This window comes from Pimephales promelas, chromosome 13 (assembly GCF_988280905.1).
Source record: "Pimephales promelas chromosome 13, fPimPro1.hap1.1, whole genome shotgun sequence".
In the NCBI taxonomy this organism is placed as follows: Eukaryota; Metazoa; Chordata; class Actinopteri; order Cypriniformes; family Leuciscidae; genus Pimephales; species Pimephales promelas.
Genome location: NC_142781.1, coordinates 29,303,181 through 29,320,180, shown reverse-complemented (window position 1 = coordinate 29,320,180; position 17,000 = coordinate 29,303,181). Strand labels below are relative to the sequence as shown.

Here is a 17,000-nt window from a genome sequence, read left to right as displayed (position 1 = left end):
GGGAAACATTTAAATATATAATTTTGGTGATCAGAGACGAGTTTTAAGGGATAAACCGATTGACTACTGTTATATTTGTCTTTTTTCATATAAAATCAGCGTGACAATTAATAAAACTTTGGTAAAAAACAAGTCTAAAGACCTAATCGACTAATTTTTCGCTCTCCTTTAAACAGAACAATGTTTTGAATTACACATTCAAATCCCGTGGGATGGATTGGTTTAAGAATTTGTCTTCTAAGAGCGAATTGAAACGTGTTTAAGAGATAAAGTAGCAACCAAGGATTAAACCATTGTAAAAAATCTTTCAAAGCGGAAAAAGGGAACAAAGGAAACAGCTGCGTCAAGAACTAAGCAGCAAATAATGGCAGTTTTACTGCTAGTTTCATTTCAAACAAGCTGGGAGTCGCGTCATCCAACAGTTAATTGAACAAATGCTTAGTGGGTTTCTAAGCAGCACTAAACATTGACATTTCGATTTTATACGACAATTAGAGATTAAACATTATGACTGTTCCCACTGAGAGGGCGTTACACTCATGCAGTCAATTGCTATAAAGCAAAGGTGTGCAAGCAGAAGCCGACAGTGTGAAGGGAGAGTCATCCATAGAGACTTGATCCAGACAAATCTGGGTCAAGGTTGTCTGTAAAAAGAGGGCTCTTTTCTCGCCTTTAATTCTCTGCCTGGAACACTGGGGGGACTCACAGCAGACAGACAGCATAATCATAAAACCCACATAAGTCATACAAATTCAAATTGCTGTTGGCTTGAGGCTGGTTGCTGCCGCAAGTGGGTCAATACTCACATCGGAGAGTGCATAAAGTTATCGGACATCAGTCCAAACATACTGTGCTTTAATTTAGATTTGAGCTGTTTATCACCTCTTCCTAATAAGTGGGTTTCATAACTACTCGCTCTCTTCGATGATATCTCTATATTTGCTCAATTAAACCGATTCAGAAGAGAATATGAATTCATAGCCCAGAAACTGACGATCGCTGTGATTCATGCTCTCATTAGACACTGAATATGATTATGATCTCCTCTCCAGAGCTTTCAACACAGAAGAACACAAGGCTAAATCAAGGATGATGATGGCGCCGCCGAGGACCCCTCAGAACAAACAACAGCTCTTCACCGACTGTTCAACAGACCCAGCTACCCAATCTTTCACATTTTTTATGGCAACTGGTTCTTTTTTTATACTGGCAACTGAAAATGACTACTTCACAACTAGGGCTGTCGCGGTAACCGCAATATTGTAGTACCGCGCTTCTGACAAGTCAACCGCAGCGGATTGCACGTAACCGCAGCAACCGCGATATTCACGTTTTTATATATATATATATAGGCTATACCCTTCTTGTTTTGAACCTAATGCATGTGTATTGAATGTTAAACGAGTTCATAATGATAACAAGACTGTTTATCATGGTGATGTGTAGCCTACAGGCTAGATCGGCAGAGCGCGTACAATTACCTGCGTCTGTCTTTGAAGTCGTGAAAAGCTTGTCGTGTCAAAGGGAAGCGAAATATTTGTTGCATCATCATTTTAACGTTATCTTCACGGGTATTTTCCCATAAATGCACGTCAGAAGCAGCGCTGGTCAGCATCCCACAGCACAAGGAAGCCGAAATAAAATCAGTGAGTCACGCATTGAATCAATGGGTCTCTAATAATTGAAGCATCAGCTTCAGCGTTGCCCATGCGACGCATTGCTGCTCAGCTGAGCCTTGAAAAGTTGAACATCAATGTTAAAAATAATTAACATATTGTTTCTTTACATCTGTTTTAATGAATCAGCTTTTTTAACCCTCTGGGCTTCTTCGTAAATGGGTTACACTTAGCCTCCTCCCGGTCAAAAACGGACGAAGCCTTAAAATTTAACTTTACTTCTTCCCAGGATAACCATTCAAATATATTTTTGTTCTATAATATTTTTTGATTATTATTTAGAATTTTTAGAATTTTTTATGATACTTTGCATTAATTATATAATTTTTATGAGCTATTTTTTCCATTAGAATTAATATACATATTTTTATTTTATATATATATATTTTTTTTTTCAATAAATACAACATTTCTCATCAAAATAGAGTGTCAGCTAATAAAAAAATAATAATTAAAGTAGAAGAGCGCCACCTAGTGGCTTTAAAAAATAGTTACATGTGTGCAATGTCCTGTACAGCCTGTAGGCTGCCTACAGCTTCCTATTCAAATACATTGAAAGGCTTTTTGATTCTTTTTGTTGGTTTAGACATGATTTCTCATGTCTGTGTGCGTGTGTGTGTGAGTGCACATTTGAGCAAGATTTTTTTCTCATTTACTGATTTTATTTTTCATATTCTACAAATTTGCTGGTGCAGTCTTGCCAGTTTGTGTGTGTATGTGTTTGTGTGCGTGTGTGTGTGTGTGTGTGTGGGGGGGGGGTCTTATTTGCACTCTTGATGTTCTAGACTAGAGTGTCACCCCTTCATTGCTGTACACTTTTTTTCTGCACAGTTGCTGATCTGTAGCTTGTACCACCAAAAGTTTCTCTGAGTTTTCCTATTTTTTCGTATTTCCCATTCATTTCCTATGTCGGTCATTTTTGACCGGGAGGAAGCTAAGTGTGACTTTTTTTTTTACGACCCTTTAACAAATCAGAATCATCTCCTTGATTTTTTTGTGTGTTCATATAGGTAATACAACAAAAGTCACCAAGTTTCAGCCCGATCCGATCAAGCAAAAAAATTAAACATTTCAAAACGTAACAGTTTTCGGTCATTTTTGACCGAAGAAGCCCAGAGGGTTAAACGTGTTCGTTGAATGAACGGTTCAATGACTCGCTCAAAGTCCGTTGTCATAACAATATGCGCGCTGAGTGAAAGTCTTTCAAGGCGCATATACTGTAGACGCTGTTTAGTTTCGGTTACAATGGTTACTGAAAATGTCCTCGTTTTTGTCCACATCGTAAACTTTATTTATATAGCAACAAAAACATATAAATTAAATAAATAAATGGCGGTAATACCGCATATCGCGCTATTGAGCCACTCAATATTACCGCAAGGGAAATTCCATATCCGCGACAGCCCTATTCACAACTACACAAACTAGGGATGGGCAGTTTTGTCAATTTCAAGTTTCGATTACTGACAGGTCTAAAAACAATGGCGTGTCCATTAAAAGCCCATTAAAAATCAGAAAATCCTTTTACAAAATAAAAGATTGCCTTTCTTTGAAAAGCCTTCAACTGAAGATGCATTAGGATGCTAAATGAATACACTTACATTAGCACATACAGTCTGAAAAGGGTCTGCGACACGAATTACTGGCACCGCGGGTGCCTCGAGCCAAAGTGAACAATAGCGGGGAAGCGAACAGCATTAGCGATGTGGAGTAACGATGTAGGTGACCCACATGGAAGAAGGTAAGGGCCTTCGCTAGAGGTGTTAGGAGCACTTGTGCTAAGTGCAGATATGGTGGAAAGCTATATTTACTGACAGGAACTGAAAACCATTTGTCCTGTAGCTGTGTTATTAGCTGCTCCTTGTTATAAAACGGTAAATGCTCGGCCGCTCCATTTAGAGCATTTGTCAGAGCACTTCACTCCAGTTCTACAGCAGCTTAAACAAGGAAACACACCCTAGACACTCAAGCTAATAGGAAAAGCTTTGATAAACACTGAAGTCTGCGTTTCTGTTCTCTGCCATGCGCCGCCCACTCTTTTTGCATTGTCCTTGCCAGCGGGGCCTGACTGCATAAAGACAACTGTTAGGTAGTATGTCAGTTGAGGGATAACTCATCCAATCAGATTCTCTGACAGGTTGTCTTTCTCAGAATGTCTTCAGAGATCAGGTGGACAGACATCCATCACAAACCAGGACATCTGCGAGCTCGACCATGATACTTATAGGTGTGTGAAACAGGGGCGGGTTGGATCATGTCATTTTATAGACCATTTTGCAAGATGTAAACAACACTGGTCCAGAAGCACTTCCTGTTTCAGTTTTTTAACACTAAATAAAAGCTGGGATAAAATACAACCAACAGAACATATAAAACTGAATCAAAAAGTTAAACCTTTTCTTTACATGTGAAATAAAGAAAACAGTTACAAAACTGAAACAGGAAGTGTTTCTGGACCAGTGTTTACATCTTGTAAAATGGTCTATATATTACGGTGATGGTCTGTTACCAAACATCAATAAACTATCAATATACAGGGAATCAAATACTTAAATTAACTATTTAATTGTTATTATTTTGCATGGAAAGTAATAAATGCAAATCAAAAGATGCACAATAATTCTGGCATCAGTGTAAATGCTTACTGTTATATCAATTCAATTCTTATTGGATGAGTTATGTCTGACGCTGATGAAAATACACCGCCTTCTTGAATATATGATGCACATGTAATACTGTGGGTACTGCAAACGACTAAACTCCTCGTGTTGACTTTGCAAATTGATCTACAGAGGTACACTTTAAACAATACATAAAAATCTTTACTCATTGACATTTCGACTTCCGCATGGTAAATATTTTAACAAATCACCCAGCACTAGTATAAAATAAAACTATAGTTCATCAACACAAACATGGTAGAAACACATCTGCCTTTAGATGTACTTATGATCAAAACCTTTGATTAGTCTTTGATTATGAAATTGCATGCATGAATACATACGCATATATGAATATATCACCATGTCTATCTTAGACTAATGTTGTAATCCACAAATTTTCACATTTTCATTAATTGAAATAATGCTAAAATACAATAAATATCAGATGAAAAACAAACTTCAATGTGACTGAAATAAAATCAACTCAAGTACTAAAATGACTATAACTGAACTAAAAACGAATTAAGGCTAAACAGAACAAAAAAAATGACAAAATTACTTTGATCACTAAATGAAAACTAAATCAAAATACTAACAAATACTTTACAAGTTTTCAAATAATACTAAAATAACACTGCTGGTTGATAACCATAATAATACAATATGGTAACCAGAAATTCACCGGCAAAAAAGTTATTTTGCAAAAAATCTGCATATTTTTTTTTTATTTAAAGCCTCATAGACTTTAATTGGAAGTGATTTACTGCTAACAAAACTTCGAATCAAAATATATTCTGCAATAGAGCATTAATTTTATGGATCTTAATTAATGTATCTGCATCTCATTTGACATTTCTCACACCAAGCTAGGCTAAAATATGCCCAAAATATTACAAAACAGGAATAACAGCATAAAAAGACTGACTGCAAAGAAAGCAGCATTTAGTCGGAAAATGGTTTCTGCAAGAAAATAATCCCTCCAGACTAATGAATGTTTACTCATTATCATATCTTGAAGGAGCGGGTGCACAGGTGACAGAGAGCCGCTGCTGGGTTTGAGGATTTAAGTACAGCGCTTGCGAGTTAATAAGACATGCAGTGGAGAGATCTGACCTGCTTGGCTGAAGAAAGCCTCAGGAGTTCATGTGGAAATGTGTTTGTTTGTGCGTCACTGACCTCTTTAGGTTGAGGAGAGCCCAGGGGATGCCAGTCGGGGTCTTAAAAGCCGGCAACAGCTTCTCTCCTAGTTCAACAGCTTTTTTCCTGAACACCTGAAGTGAAAGAAAGACAGACAGACACACGGAGGTGAGTCTAACCTCATCTACACAGAGCAACAGCAGAGCCGTGTAACCTCTGGCTGCCCCTGCCTTCCCATAAACTCACCATATTTATTTTATCAGTCATATTTGCATGATACACAGAGTCAGCTGACAGAGAGAGAGCCATTGATATTCTGCTGAGGGCTGGATTGGGGAGACGGCTGATAACAGCAGATAAGATGAGGGCACGCGTCCCGCTGTAAACCTGCCGCCTGCCTGTCATCTTCTGTCTGCTATCTGGCCCTTCATTCTACTCCTCTGACATTTCAAACCATCAGAGGCTGCTACAATCCCTCCACCAGCAAATTGTATGTGTAAATTGATGTATCAGAATTGTGCGTTTAAACTATTGTTCGTTTTTTCTTCTTTTAAAGAAACCAATACTTTTATTCTGCACAGACGCATTATTTTGATCATTTCCCATAAAATGATTACGCAGCTGAACGAACAATGAAAAGAATAAGAGAAAGAAATGTTTCTTGAGCAGCAAATCAGCGTATATATGATTTCTGAAGGATCATGTGACACTGAAGACAAGAGTAATGATGCTGAAAATTCAGCTTTGCCATCACATCACTTTGCCATATTAAAATAGAAAACAGTTTTTTTTTTTTTAAATCATAATAATATTTCACCTTAAACTTTTCAATGGTAGAGGACATATTTAAATAAAAATAAATAAATAAATATATATATATATATATATATATATATATATATATATAAATAATTATGTTTAGGTTTTATATATATATATATATATATATATATATATATATATATAAAAAACCTAAACATAATTATTTATAAATATATATTTATATGATATATTTATAACCTAAATATAATTATTTATAAATATATATAATTATTTATAAATATAAATATTTATTTAAAATATATATAAAATAAATAATATTAAAAAAAAAATTCTTCATGAATAATATCCATTTAAATTTGTATAAAACCAAAAAAAAAAAATAGAAAAAGTTAAAAAGTATTTATAAAATAAACTAATATGGTCCACTCATTGCTTTAATTTTCACAGATTTTTTACTACGCATCCTAATAAATATTAGTCAAGGTTTCTTGCATCAAAAAGTTAGTCATGCATCCGTTTTGAGCTTCTTTCTGACTCCTGCTATTCATTTTAAACTGCACCTTTACAACTTTTATATTTAAATGAGCCAGCTTTCCATGATATGTCCTATTTAAGCAAATATGTAAGGCATTTGTTGCAGGGGTTAGCTTTTTTGAAGGGTTACTTTGGCGAAGGATGTCAGAGAGGCGGATGTACTCTTCCCTCTTGTAATTCATCCTGTGAGTCAGAAAGCCCACAAAGCAAAGGTCCCATGAGCAAGGACAGATCGCTGCGTGAGAGCCTTTCACAACACGAGAGAGGAGAGGCGGCGCAGACAGAAATGAAACTGCAATTCAACGACTTGTCAACATTTATTAGGGAATCAAATCACTGCAAAAGTGTCTACCAGTAAAACAATAGTAATCCAACAATTGAAATTAAATCAACTGTAACGCTGAAGAATGTTAGAGTCAGTTTTATATCTGATAATCCCACTATACCGAGCTCAGCTTTAAACGAGGACGTCTTTACCTCCAATTCTTCGTATGCATATCAAGGATGAGGTCAACAGGTCGAAGCGTTTTCCCCAGCGCCTCCCCAGACTAGATGAAGTGTGTGTGCTCGCCCTTGCTACATCAAACACAAGGTCAGCGTCAGCTGTTATCCTGTCTGTGTGAATTCACTTAACAGGTTGTCTGGTTGGATGTCACCAACTGGCCCGCCACCTCCACCACATCCGATGCTTTTAGGAGAATGTTTACAGAACATTTGGAAGTGAGCCTTGAACTGCCACGTACAGCCAAATCACTGCTAACAGAAACTCCGTCAAAACTGCTTTCGGGATATTAGCGGCTGGCTTGAGTGCTTGTGTGACCTTGCTCATCGTTTTTTAAATGACATGCATAAATAAATGCACATATGCAGGTGTGCATTATCACCTCTGTGACTGCATTCACTTTCAACAATTCAATGGGACTTTGATCGCTGTGCCACGACTCAGAATAAGCAAAATATTTTCAAATAGACTGATGACAAAGTTTAATATATCAAAAACAGACAGCCTATAATATAATTGAGAATTGATAGCCATAGCATGCTATTGATATTCATGTGGTCAATCCATCAGTGGAGTACAGAGTTTGCGGATTACATGAATTTAACAAATTACAAAATTAAGCATGATTAAGTGGTACTTGTCTGTGCAAAACTTTTTACCATGATGCCTTAGTAATAAAAAAGTACTTTTTTAAAAGATTGGAAAATCTTGCCATCGTTTCCTCACCCTCGTGAGTTTCTTTCTTCAGTTGAACACGAAAGAAGATATTTTGAAGAATGTCGGTAACCAGACAGTTGATGGTAGCCATTGACTTCCATAGTAATTTTTCCTACTATAGAAGTCAATGGCTACCGTCAACTGTTTATAATAGTAATAATAAAAATACTAATTATTATTATTGTAGATTATATAATGTAAAAGTAATGCTGAGGAGAAATAATACAAGGTTAAGTAGACTCATAACTTGAAGGTCGCTTAAAAACATCTTGTGACACTTCAAGGTTGTGTAAGTGCGAGTGCGTATGAACACGTATAAGACAAAGTAACTGTTGGTCAAGTGCTAGATGTCCAGTAAATAAGATAAATTGCCTTGACAGAGGATTGTGACCGGAGAACCTCACGAGCCTTTACCTAGATTACTGTTAGGACTACAGGGACAGGAGCACACAGCTGTAGAGAGCCATCTGACCCTTTCAAAGCTCTCTGGATCAGGTTGATCCAGGTATGGAGAAAAGCGGGAAAAAAGGTACAAGAAAAAAAAAACAATGAAAGCAAAGCCCTATAAAGCTCGAGACAGCTTCGACAAAAGCTGACATTTACGCCACCGTGAGGACCAAAGCTCACGCAAAAGGGAGACCACAAAGTGCATTTTGGAGAAAAGAAATACGGCTAAACTAACAGCAAAGGTGCTGCATGCAAATTTGGAATTCATTTTAACTTCAAATCAGGTCACACGAATGAAAAATGCTAATTAAGTCTATCATTAACTTTAGCATAGCTTTGCACAAACAAGGACAGAAATGTTGAGACGAATGTACTATTCCAGTAAACAAAAAAACAAAAAATAAATTTCATTATACTGAGTAAATCTTCCACATAGATATTTTTGGAAACCAGATTTAGATCTACAGGATTAATTGCTGTGAAAGAAAATCTATTATCAGATCAATCCGAGGTAAACCGGGCTGAAAAAACAAGGTCAACATTACCAAATTAAAATGCCAGAAGCAGTAGCCTAGTTGAACTCCATTTACCAAATTAAAGGTGTTTCATTCATTTTTCAAACACACCGTGTTTACTGGTTATTAACCATCCATGGCGGGGTTTTCTAAAAGTGTTTGTTAAGAATCATTAATACTATTGCTACTATGTACCAGTGGCCAACTTTTTTCTTTTTTTTTTCTGAACGGTATCATTGCAGCAACTTGGCAATAATCGAAATATATAAATAAAAACAATTAATTAAATCAATTAAAATAAAATAAGCTTTTGTCCACAATGTCCCGAACGTTTCAAGCTCATTGAAAAAGAGAACAGAAGGTATACTATTTCTTTGATTACTGGTAGTAGTTACCAACATTCCCCTGACAACATCAGAAAGAATAACAAACAAAGTGCATAGATTCAGTAAGGGATCGTTGTCAAAGTTGCATTTAATTATTGAACAACAAGTATAAGCTATGTTCTTATATATATATATATATATATATATATATATATACACATATACATATACATACACACACACATACATAGACACACTATATATAGATTCAGGAAAAAAATAAGTTTGTGTAAGTTTAGCTATAGTAGTACACACACAGGAGTACACAAACACACACACAAAAACACAGAACAAGATTTCATACATTTCAAATCATAAAACTAAGTTGAAAAATTGATGACAAGTGAATTGCAAAGCAAACTTGTGCTACATGGCATGAAAAATGTTCAGTAAGGTCTGAAGTGAAGACCTACACTTGATATCTTTCAGGCCTAACAGCAAGTAGATACAGAGCAATCACACATGAATAATTAAAAGCTCTTAGTTAATTGAAACAAGACTAAGAAGCTTAAAAAGCAGAAGCAAAATAGTTGTTCGACATGACACTACAATGCTAAATGGCTTTCACCATTGACACAGACAGCAGAAAGCCTCATTTGACATCACTTAGGGTCTGGTACAGTAGATCATGTCATCAAGCGAGCAGGAGACACTTCTGAAAGTAACACCTGAAAGCAATTACTCTGAACACCTCAACATATAAGTCAGCAGAGTGAGGCAGCTCTAGCCCACGAGGCTCAGCCTTTAGCTCCAACAGATGAGGGGAAAATATGACCACAGAAAAAGGGTGTATATAGAGCCAAAGTGAAGGACACCATTAAACCCACAGGAACTTGCACCACGGTCATCTCATTATCAGAACATTAGTGACCGTCAGCTCATGACAGTTTGATCCCGGTACAAGTAAAAGATGCATAATTTAAGCGATAAATCATGGCTTCTGCAAATCACTGGTCTGGAAACGAGCAAAAATTGCAGAAATACTGTTGATGAATGAATGAATAAGGCATTTATATAGCGCTTTCATATGTACTACTGTACACCGAAATGCACTTTACAATCATGTCAGGCTCTCTCCTCAATCACCACCACTAGGCAGCCACAGTGTAACGGTGTCAGTGCGCTCACCACACACCAGATATAGGTAGAGAGAGTGATAGAGCCAATTCAATGGATGGGGATTATTAGGAGCCCATGATTGGCAAAGGACATCAGAGGGAATCTGGCCAGGACACCAGGGTTACACCCCTACTCTTTACAAGAAGTGTCATGGGATTTTAATGACCACAGAATCAGGACCTTGGTTTAACGTCTCATCCGAAGGGTGGAAGAGTGTCCCCATCCCTATACTGGGGCGTTATGTCCCACACAGACCACAGGGTGAGCGCCCCCTGCTGGCCTCAGTAACACCTCTTCCAGCAGCAACCTGGTTTTCTCAGGAGGTCTCCCATCCAGGTACTCAACCCTGCTTAGCTTCAGTGGGCAACCAGTCTTGGGCTAGAGGGCGATATGGCTGCTACCTGTGGATAAAGTAACTTAGCACAGAATAGCCTTCCCCAACTTGCAGACAGATTTTTACAGGAAGAACAGGAAGTTTCACGCAATATTAACGGTTTCAAGCAGTTCATGAGTAGTTGAAAAATGTCTCCCAGTTCGTTCACTGAAATATTCACTATAGGGTTCACATCTGGACTCTAACCAGGTCAAAACATGAGTCCTGATGAACTTTTTTCTCAAGCCACTTCATGGTTGACTAACTTTGCAATGTGGGCAGGAGTGTTGTCTTATTGAAAAAGAGCATCGGATCATTCCTCCTTAGATAACAATTTTTCAATTGTGGGTATCAAGCCATTCTGAAATATCCTCCTGTGCTCTAAAGCATCGGTTCCCAAAATGGGGGTTGCGTCATATTTTGAACGGTTTGAGCAATGAGTCCTTAACCTTTTTCTGATCAAAAATGACAAAATGTAAATGAGCGAGTTCATTATGAATCCATTTTCAAATTCGTGTTTTTGTCTTATCCTGAACTACTATGGTACACCTATAAGAAGTGTTTACATTGGGACTATTTTACACTGGTTCGGATTGCTGCCGCTGCGAAGTAGCCCAGTAGCTGAGTGACTCGTCGTCATAGACGTACACAGAGAGAAGTAGTTCCGGCTACAATGTTCTTCCGAAAGACGCATTATTCTTTCAATAAAATGCAAGATTATTATCGCTTGCTATAGCGCCAAAAGAGTAAAAAATAAAGCCTCACATTGATATTAGTCACACATGACATAACATGCAAGTATCAAGGCCCCAGACAACAGTCATTTAGTAATAGCCTATATTCTTTCTTTTTTTTTTTTACCTACACACCAGTGTGAATCTTTTTGTTTTCGCATTTCAAATAGGACCAATTTATAGGCTTCTCCTAGGCTTACGTTTTTAAATTACAAACGGCCTACTGATGTTTTTGTTATTGTATTTTCAACATTATAGGCAATTTTTTGTGCATACACATACCGTTTGTTTGAAATAAAAAAATTGTCATCCTTGCTGCAAGCTTACATGAGCGATAATATCATTAAATGTGAAGGGGGGCCCTCAAATATTTTCTTGAGAAGGGGGTCTCAGACAAAAAAAAAGTTGGGAACCACTGCTCTAAAGCATTAAATGATTATTCACAGGGAAGCCGCTCACCAACACCAGCAGCTAAAAAGCCCCCCACATAATGTCACCTCTTCCCCCATGCTTCACTGTACTGGAGAAGCACTTATTATTATATTTATCAGCAGATTTTCAAAAACACCGCTCTAGAGCACCACCATGCAACTGTGTTTCATTGTGATCCATCAATCCACACATAACTTCCCATATTCTGCCATGATTTCCTAAGAAAACAATGACTTTCTAAGCATTTGCTTAATTTGTGGTTAAGTCAATTAAAAGCTTAGCGTCTAGACATTTTGAACTTGGCTTATTGTTTTGGCCCAGTAAGTATACAGTCCAATGGACTTGGCAGAAGCCACCAAAATGTGCTTTACCAATAAATAAAATGGACATACACTAACCTGTGCAATACATCAATACATCTGCTATCAGCCCCCTTGTTCTTTAAATGTTGCCAATGGCTTTCCTCAGTCAATTCTAGTGCATTTCTAAACAGGGGCAAGTCAAGTCACATTTATTTATATAGCGCTTTTCACAATACAGATTTTTTTTTTTTTGGCAGTTACAACAAAACCTAACAGTGAAGTATATTTAATCAAACAATGTAGTCAGAGAGCTTCCTTTATGAGCATAATAGAAATGAACTAATCTCTCTTTTTTATCTTTAGGGAAAACATCATAAAAGTGATGTATTCAAGATATGTACAGAGAGACAAAGACTGCACTAAGTGAATAATGAAACCTGCGATATTTCCCCAAGGTTGAATTCAGATACCCGAGTGCGAGAGCGATCGCTCATATGAACGCAGTCAGTAAATTACACCCAGAGCTCCAGCCAGAGGCTGCTCCGTGCCGGCTTTCCTTTGGCTGCAATACAAAATGTGTTGTAATAACGGAGCATCCTGCTCACATCTGGTCTGTGTAGTCGCGCACAGTTCACAAACTGATGTCTAGCAAACATCCATGTATGAGCCTAATCCTGCACTGTATAAACTTTGAGATACTAATTCTGACACACAAAGCTCCCCATAACCTTAGTTCTACATACTTATGCTTGTGTTCGTTCCTTACGCTCTTCAAGATTGTTAGTCACCCCTAAATTTAGTCTGGTGACGTGAGGTTCCCACGTTGTGGAATGCTCTTCCTCGAGACATCCTTCAAGCATCCACTCTTCTTTAAAAACCTCTTAAAAACACGTTTTTTTTCTCTGAAAATTACTCAATTCCCAGTCTGTAAATTTTACCTTATTATGGATACGTTATTTGTTTGAATCCATCTTTGTTTGCATCTTTAACCTAACTTTGTAAGAAACTTCTGTACATTCTTTCTGCTCTTGGTTAGTGCAAAATTGGTGGTTCAATCTACAAAATTGGTGGTTCAATCCCCGGTTCCACCGGACCAAGTGTCCATGAGCAAGACAAATCGCGCGTAAATCGGTTATGCTCCTATGTCGCGGCTCTTATCGTGTGCGAGGAAGATACGAGCCTAGCCGAGCACCTCTCGACCTCCCGATAATTTTTAAGCATGTCGAAAAAGTTCGGGAGCTGTCGGCTTGCATTCGTGAGGTGTATGCGGTTGAATGAGCCGATTTGTCGATCTATCTGAATTTGACCAATCAGGAGCTGAGGAAATCCACAGAAGAAAGACGAAAATGGTGTGGACTACTAGAAACACTGCTTCAATTAATGTTTTTATGATGACTTTGTGAAAGGTTAACTTAACAGCATCTGGCGAGTATTTCGCACAACTGTTGGCTATGCTATTGTTTTTCATAGTGTTATACATTTCCTACAGATTCTTACACATCACGATGATCATTACGTTTGTGTCTTCCTAAAAGCAATTACAGTTTGTCTACAGCCTAAGCTTTTTTTTTATAAATGCCGACAGAACAATGTTGCCAGATTTTGCTACGAAAAACAAGCAAAAACTAACAAAAACAAAGAAATTATATAAAAATCCAAAATAAGTTCAAAGCTTGTGTTTTGAAAATAAGATAAATATATTACGAACCACTTTAATAGCTTCCTAAAGTGTGACTTTAATAATAATAATTTAAAAAAAACAAGTTCAGATACTGTCACCTTTCCATTATGTGGATCTGACAACACGGGATCTGGCACCCGCGCACTCACTCAAAACGCGCTCAAGCTCACTCAAGCATTCGCGGCGATAGCTTCTCGCAGCAAAATGAGTTGCAAACACTCACATGAGGTGGTTTAAACGGCTAATTAATCATTCAGAGAGCTTGAAATTTTATTTTTGAATGTGTAGCCTATCGTAACTAATCGTTTTTTTTTAACTCATTCACACACACAAGGGTGACCGGACGTCCCGTTTCCCGGTGCTGAAAAAGAGCCTATAGCAAAATAATCGCGGCTTGTATCAACGTTTTATATGCAGTTCTGACAGTTTTTAACGCAGAACTTCGTGCGATTTCGTGAAATCGTGTCGTATATCACTGCCTCCGTACGATTTTTGGATAAACACACTCGTAAAGTGTGCCTGGACATACGATCTTCCGACCGTCAGAATTCGTACCGTGTACGCCCGCCTTAACCCCAGCTGCTTTGGAGGCCATTGGGTCGGTGAAAGTGCTATATAAATGCAATAAATTTACCATTATTTCCAGGTCACGAAATCTGTATATTTTTTCAGAATAAAACGTTTAACATTTATTAAACTTTTCCCCTAACAATCTTACCGACATTAAACCTTCTAAATGGTAGTGTCGATTTTATGATGATCAAGTTTTATAACTTATAGTAGTTACAAAGAGACTTTGTCTGCTGTTCTTTTTACGCAGTAGAAACACTGTCAGTGTGAAAGCAGTTGGATTTGTGCTGCTTCTTTACTTAGCGCTGCTCAAAACTCACCTTTCCCAACCTTACTCAGTCTGATAAAGAACACAAGAGATTCGCCCACATGCTTCCGCGGACTGGTGCCTATCTCGGTAATGAATTAATTCTGCATTAATGCCAGAGTTTGTCTGCCAGATGTGTACAGCAGTGTGACAGACAGCTGAGGAAGAATTGATTCCTCTAAGGCTGAGCAGGCATCTTTTTAATAGGACAGATATACGGTAACACGGGGCCATTGTGCTTATAATACAAAGAGGATGAATGGGTACCAAGGCAGAATGAAAGCAGAATTTATCAGCGGCGGATCCTGTTGCAGCTCTTTTCACTAGGACACTGAAGTCTCTGTGTTCAGACACACCGAGTCGGTGACATACCTTGACATTGTGACATGTCATATCAAAGAAGAGGATGGGGAAGTTTCTACTTGGAACAAAAAAAAATACAAGCTTAACAATACCAGTAAGCTAAAATTAGCTTAAAAACATCCCTGTGATGGTCGGCACCAATATTTAGTTGTCAAGGGCATGCTTGGAAATGATAACCAGTGTAGTCATACCGTAGCCATTCAGATGAAAATGAGGGGCTGGTTGAAAAGACAAGATGGATGGCATGAGATGACAGGAATGAAAGATAGATGGAGAACAGGCTTTCAGCATTGTGATGAAATAGTCCACAGGGACACACCTGTGCTCACTGATAAAGCAGAACTAGTGAGAACGTGGAGCCATAATGACCCTGAAAGTCATTCCTCACCATATCAAAGGAAGAACAGGAAGCACTGGTGTGATTTCACAGGCTACTGCCAAACTCAAGAGTAGGGTTGTCAAGTTCCAGTACTTTGGCACAAAGCCCATACTAAAATAATATTGGTAGTACTTACGTGAGGTTCACATATACTGTTCCAGTGCGTATGCAGTAGTGTTTTCCCATATAACACGTTTGCAGTGCACAAATGATCCGTGGCTGTATCCCACAAACATTTATTCATTCTTTTTATTTCAAATACTAAAGTTGCTATGTTCACAGTGCATTTAAACAATCTTTCACAGACACGTTCACATTTAAATGCACTAAATCTACACTACACACGTACTACGGTATTGAGCAGCGCTAAACGGATCACCATTCATTATGTCACCTTGTCATCTACTGTATATGTGATGTAAGGTGTAGTTTTCCTTGCTTTACCCTGAGCAAAAAGCCTTAAGGCCAATTTATACTTCTGCGTCGAGGGTACGCCGTTGGCTACGCACGTAGGCGACGCCGGTATGAGCATTTATACTTCTGCGTTCAGGTCTTGTTGCTCTGCAGTACTGCTCCGAAACGCTAGTTGGCGGCGGAGAGTTTTAATGGTCCACTGTGTTTAGATTCCTCGCGGCTAGGGTACTACAAGCAATAGCGATTGAAAGAGAGTGGATCATGTTGGAGTTGGAGCTTATTGAGGTGGAAAAACAGTTCACTTTAGTGAAATTACTCAAACTGAAAGGCAGAAATGAGAGAAGACGTCGGAGGAGATGGTACGTGTGGAAATGCGTGAGAAGGTACGTGCGGAAATGCGTAGGAGGAAATGCGATGCTACCAAGCCGACCAATCACCGATCTTGCGGTCCGCATCGTCGCGACGTGTAGTTACATTTTTGAGGAGGTGCGCGTCAGGCGACGCCGAAGGGTACGTGCAATGGGACGCGTCTGTGCGTATGCTACGCCGCACCTACTGCGCGCACCCTACGCAGAAGTATAAATTGGCCTTTATGTTGACTGTGAAACACGGTAGAGTTTTTTTATACGAGCATTTATGGTAAAATTATTACATTTTCGTGTCAGTCCATGTTTATTTTTGTACAAACAATGCGCTGTCACTTTAATTCCGTGTGGGATATGAATGCTCTAACCTGTTAACATGGGCACAACCTGTTAACATGCAAACTGAGTATGTGTGAACCTGGCGTAAGTTGAGTGCAATATTACCATTGTTGAACATTTGCATATTTATTTTCTGGATGAAATGAATCTTGGTCAAATTTCAGCTTTGCCATCACATACATGCAAATGATATTTCAAAATATATTCAAATAGAAAACATTTATTTTACATATTTCACAATATTACTGTTTTTATTTATATT

General features: G+C 38.1%; 1 protein-coding gene across 1 annotated transcript in view; it reads right to left on the bottom strand.

The window, feature by feature from the left end:
* man1a1 (mannosidase, alpha, class 1A, member 1) overlaps window positions 1-17,000 on the bottom strand; it is a 125,291-nt gene that overhangs the window by 34,056 nt on the left and 74,235 nt on the right. The window contains exon 5 of the mRNA XM_039692126.2: window positions 5,516-5,610. Within this exon, the coding sequence (XP_039548060.1) occupies window positions 5,516-5,610 (95 nt within the window). The remainder of the gene's footprint in view (window positions 1-5,515; window positions 5,611-17,000) is intronic.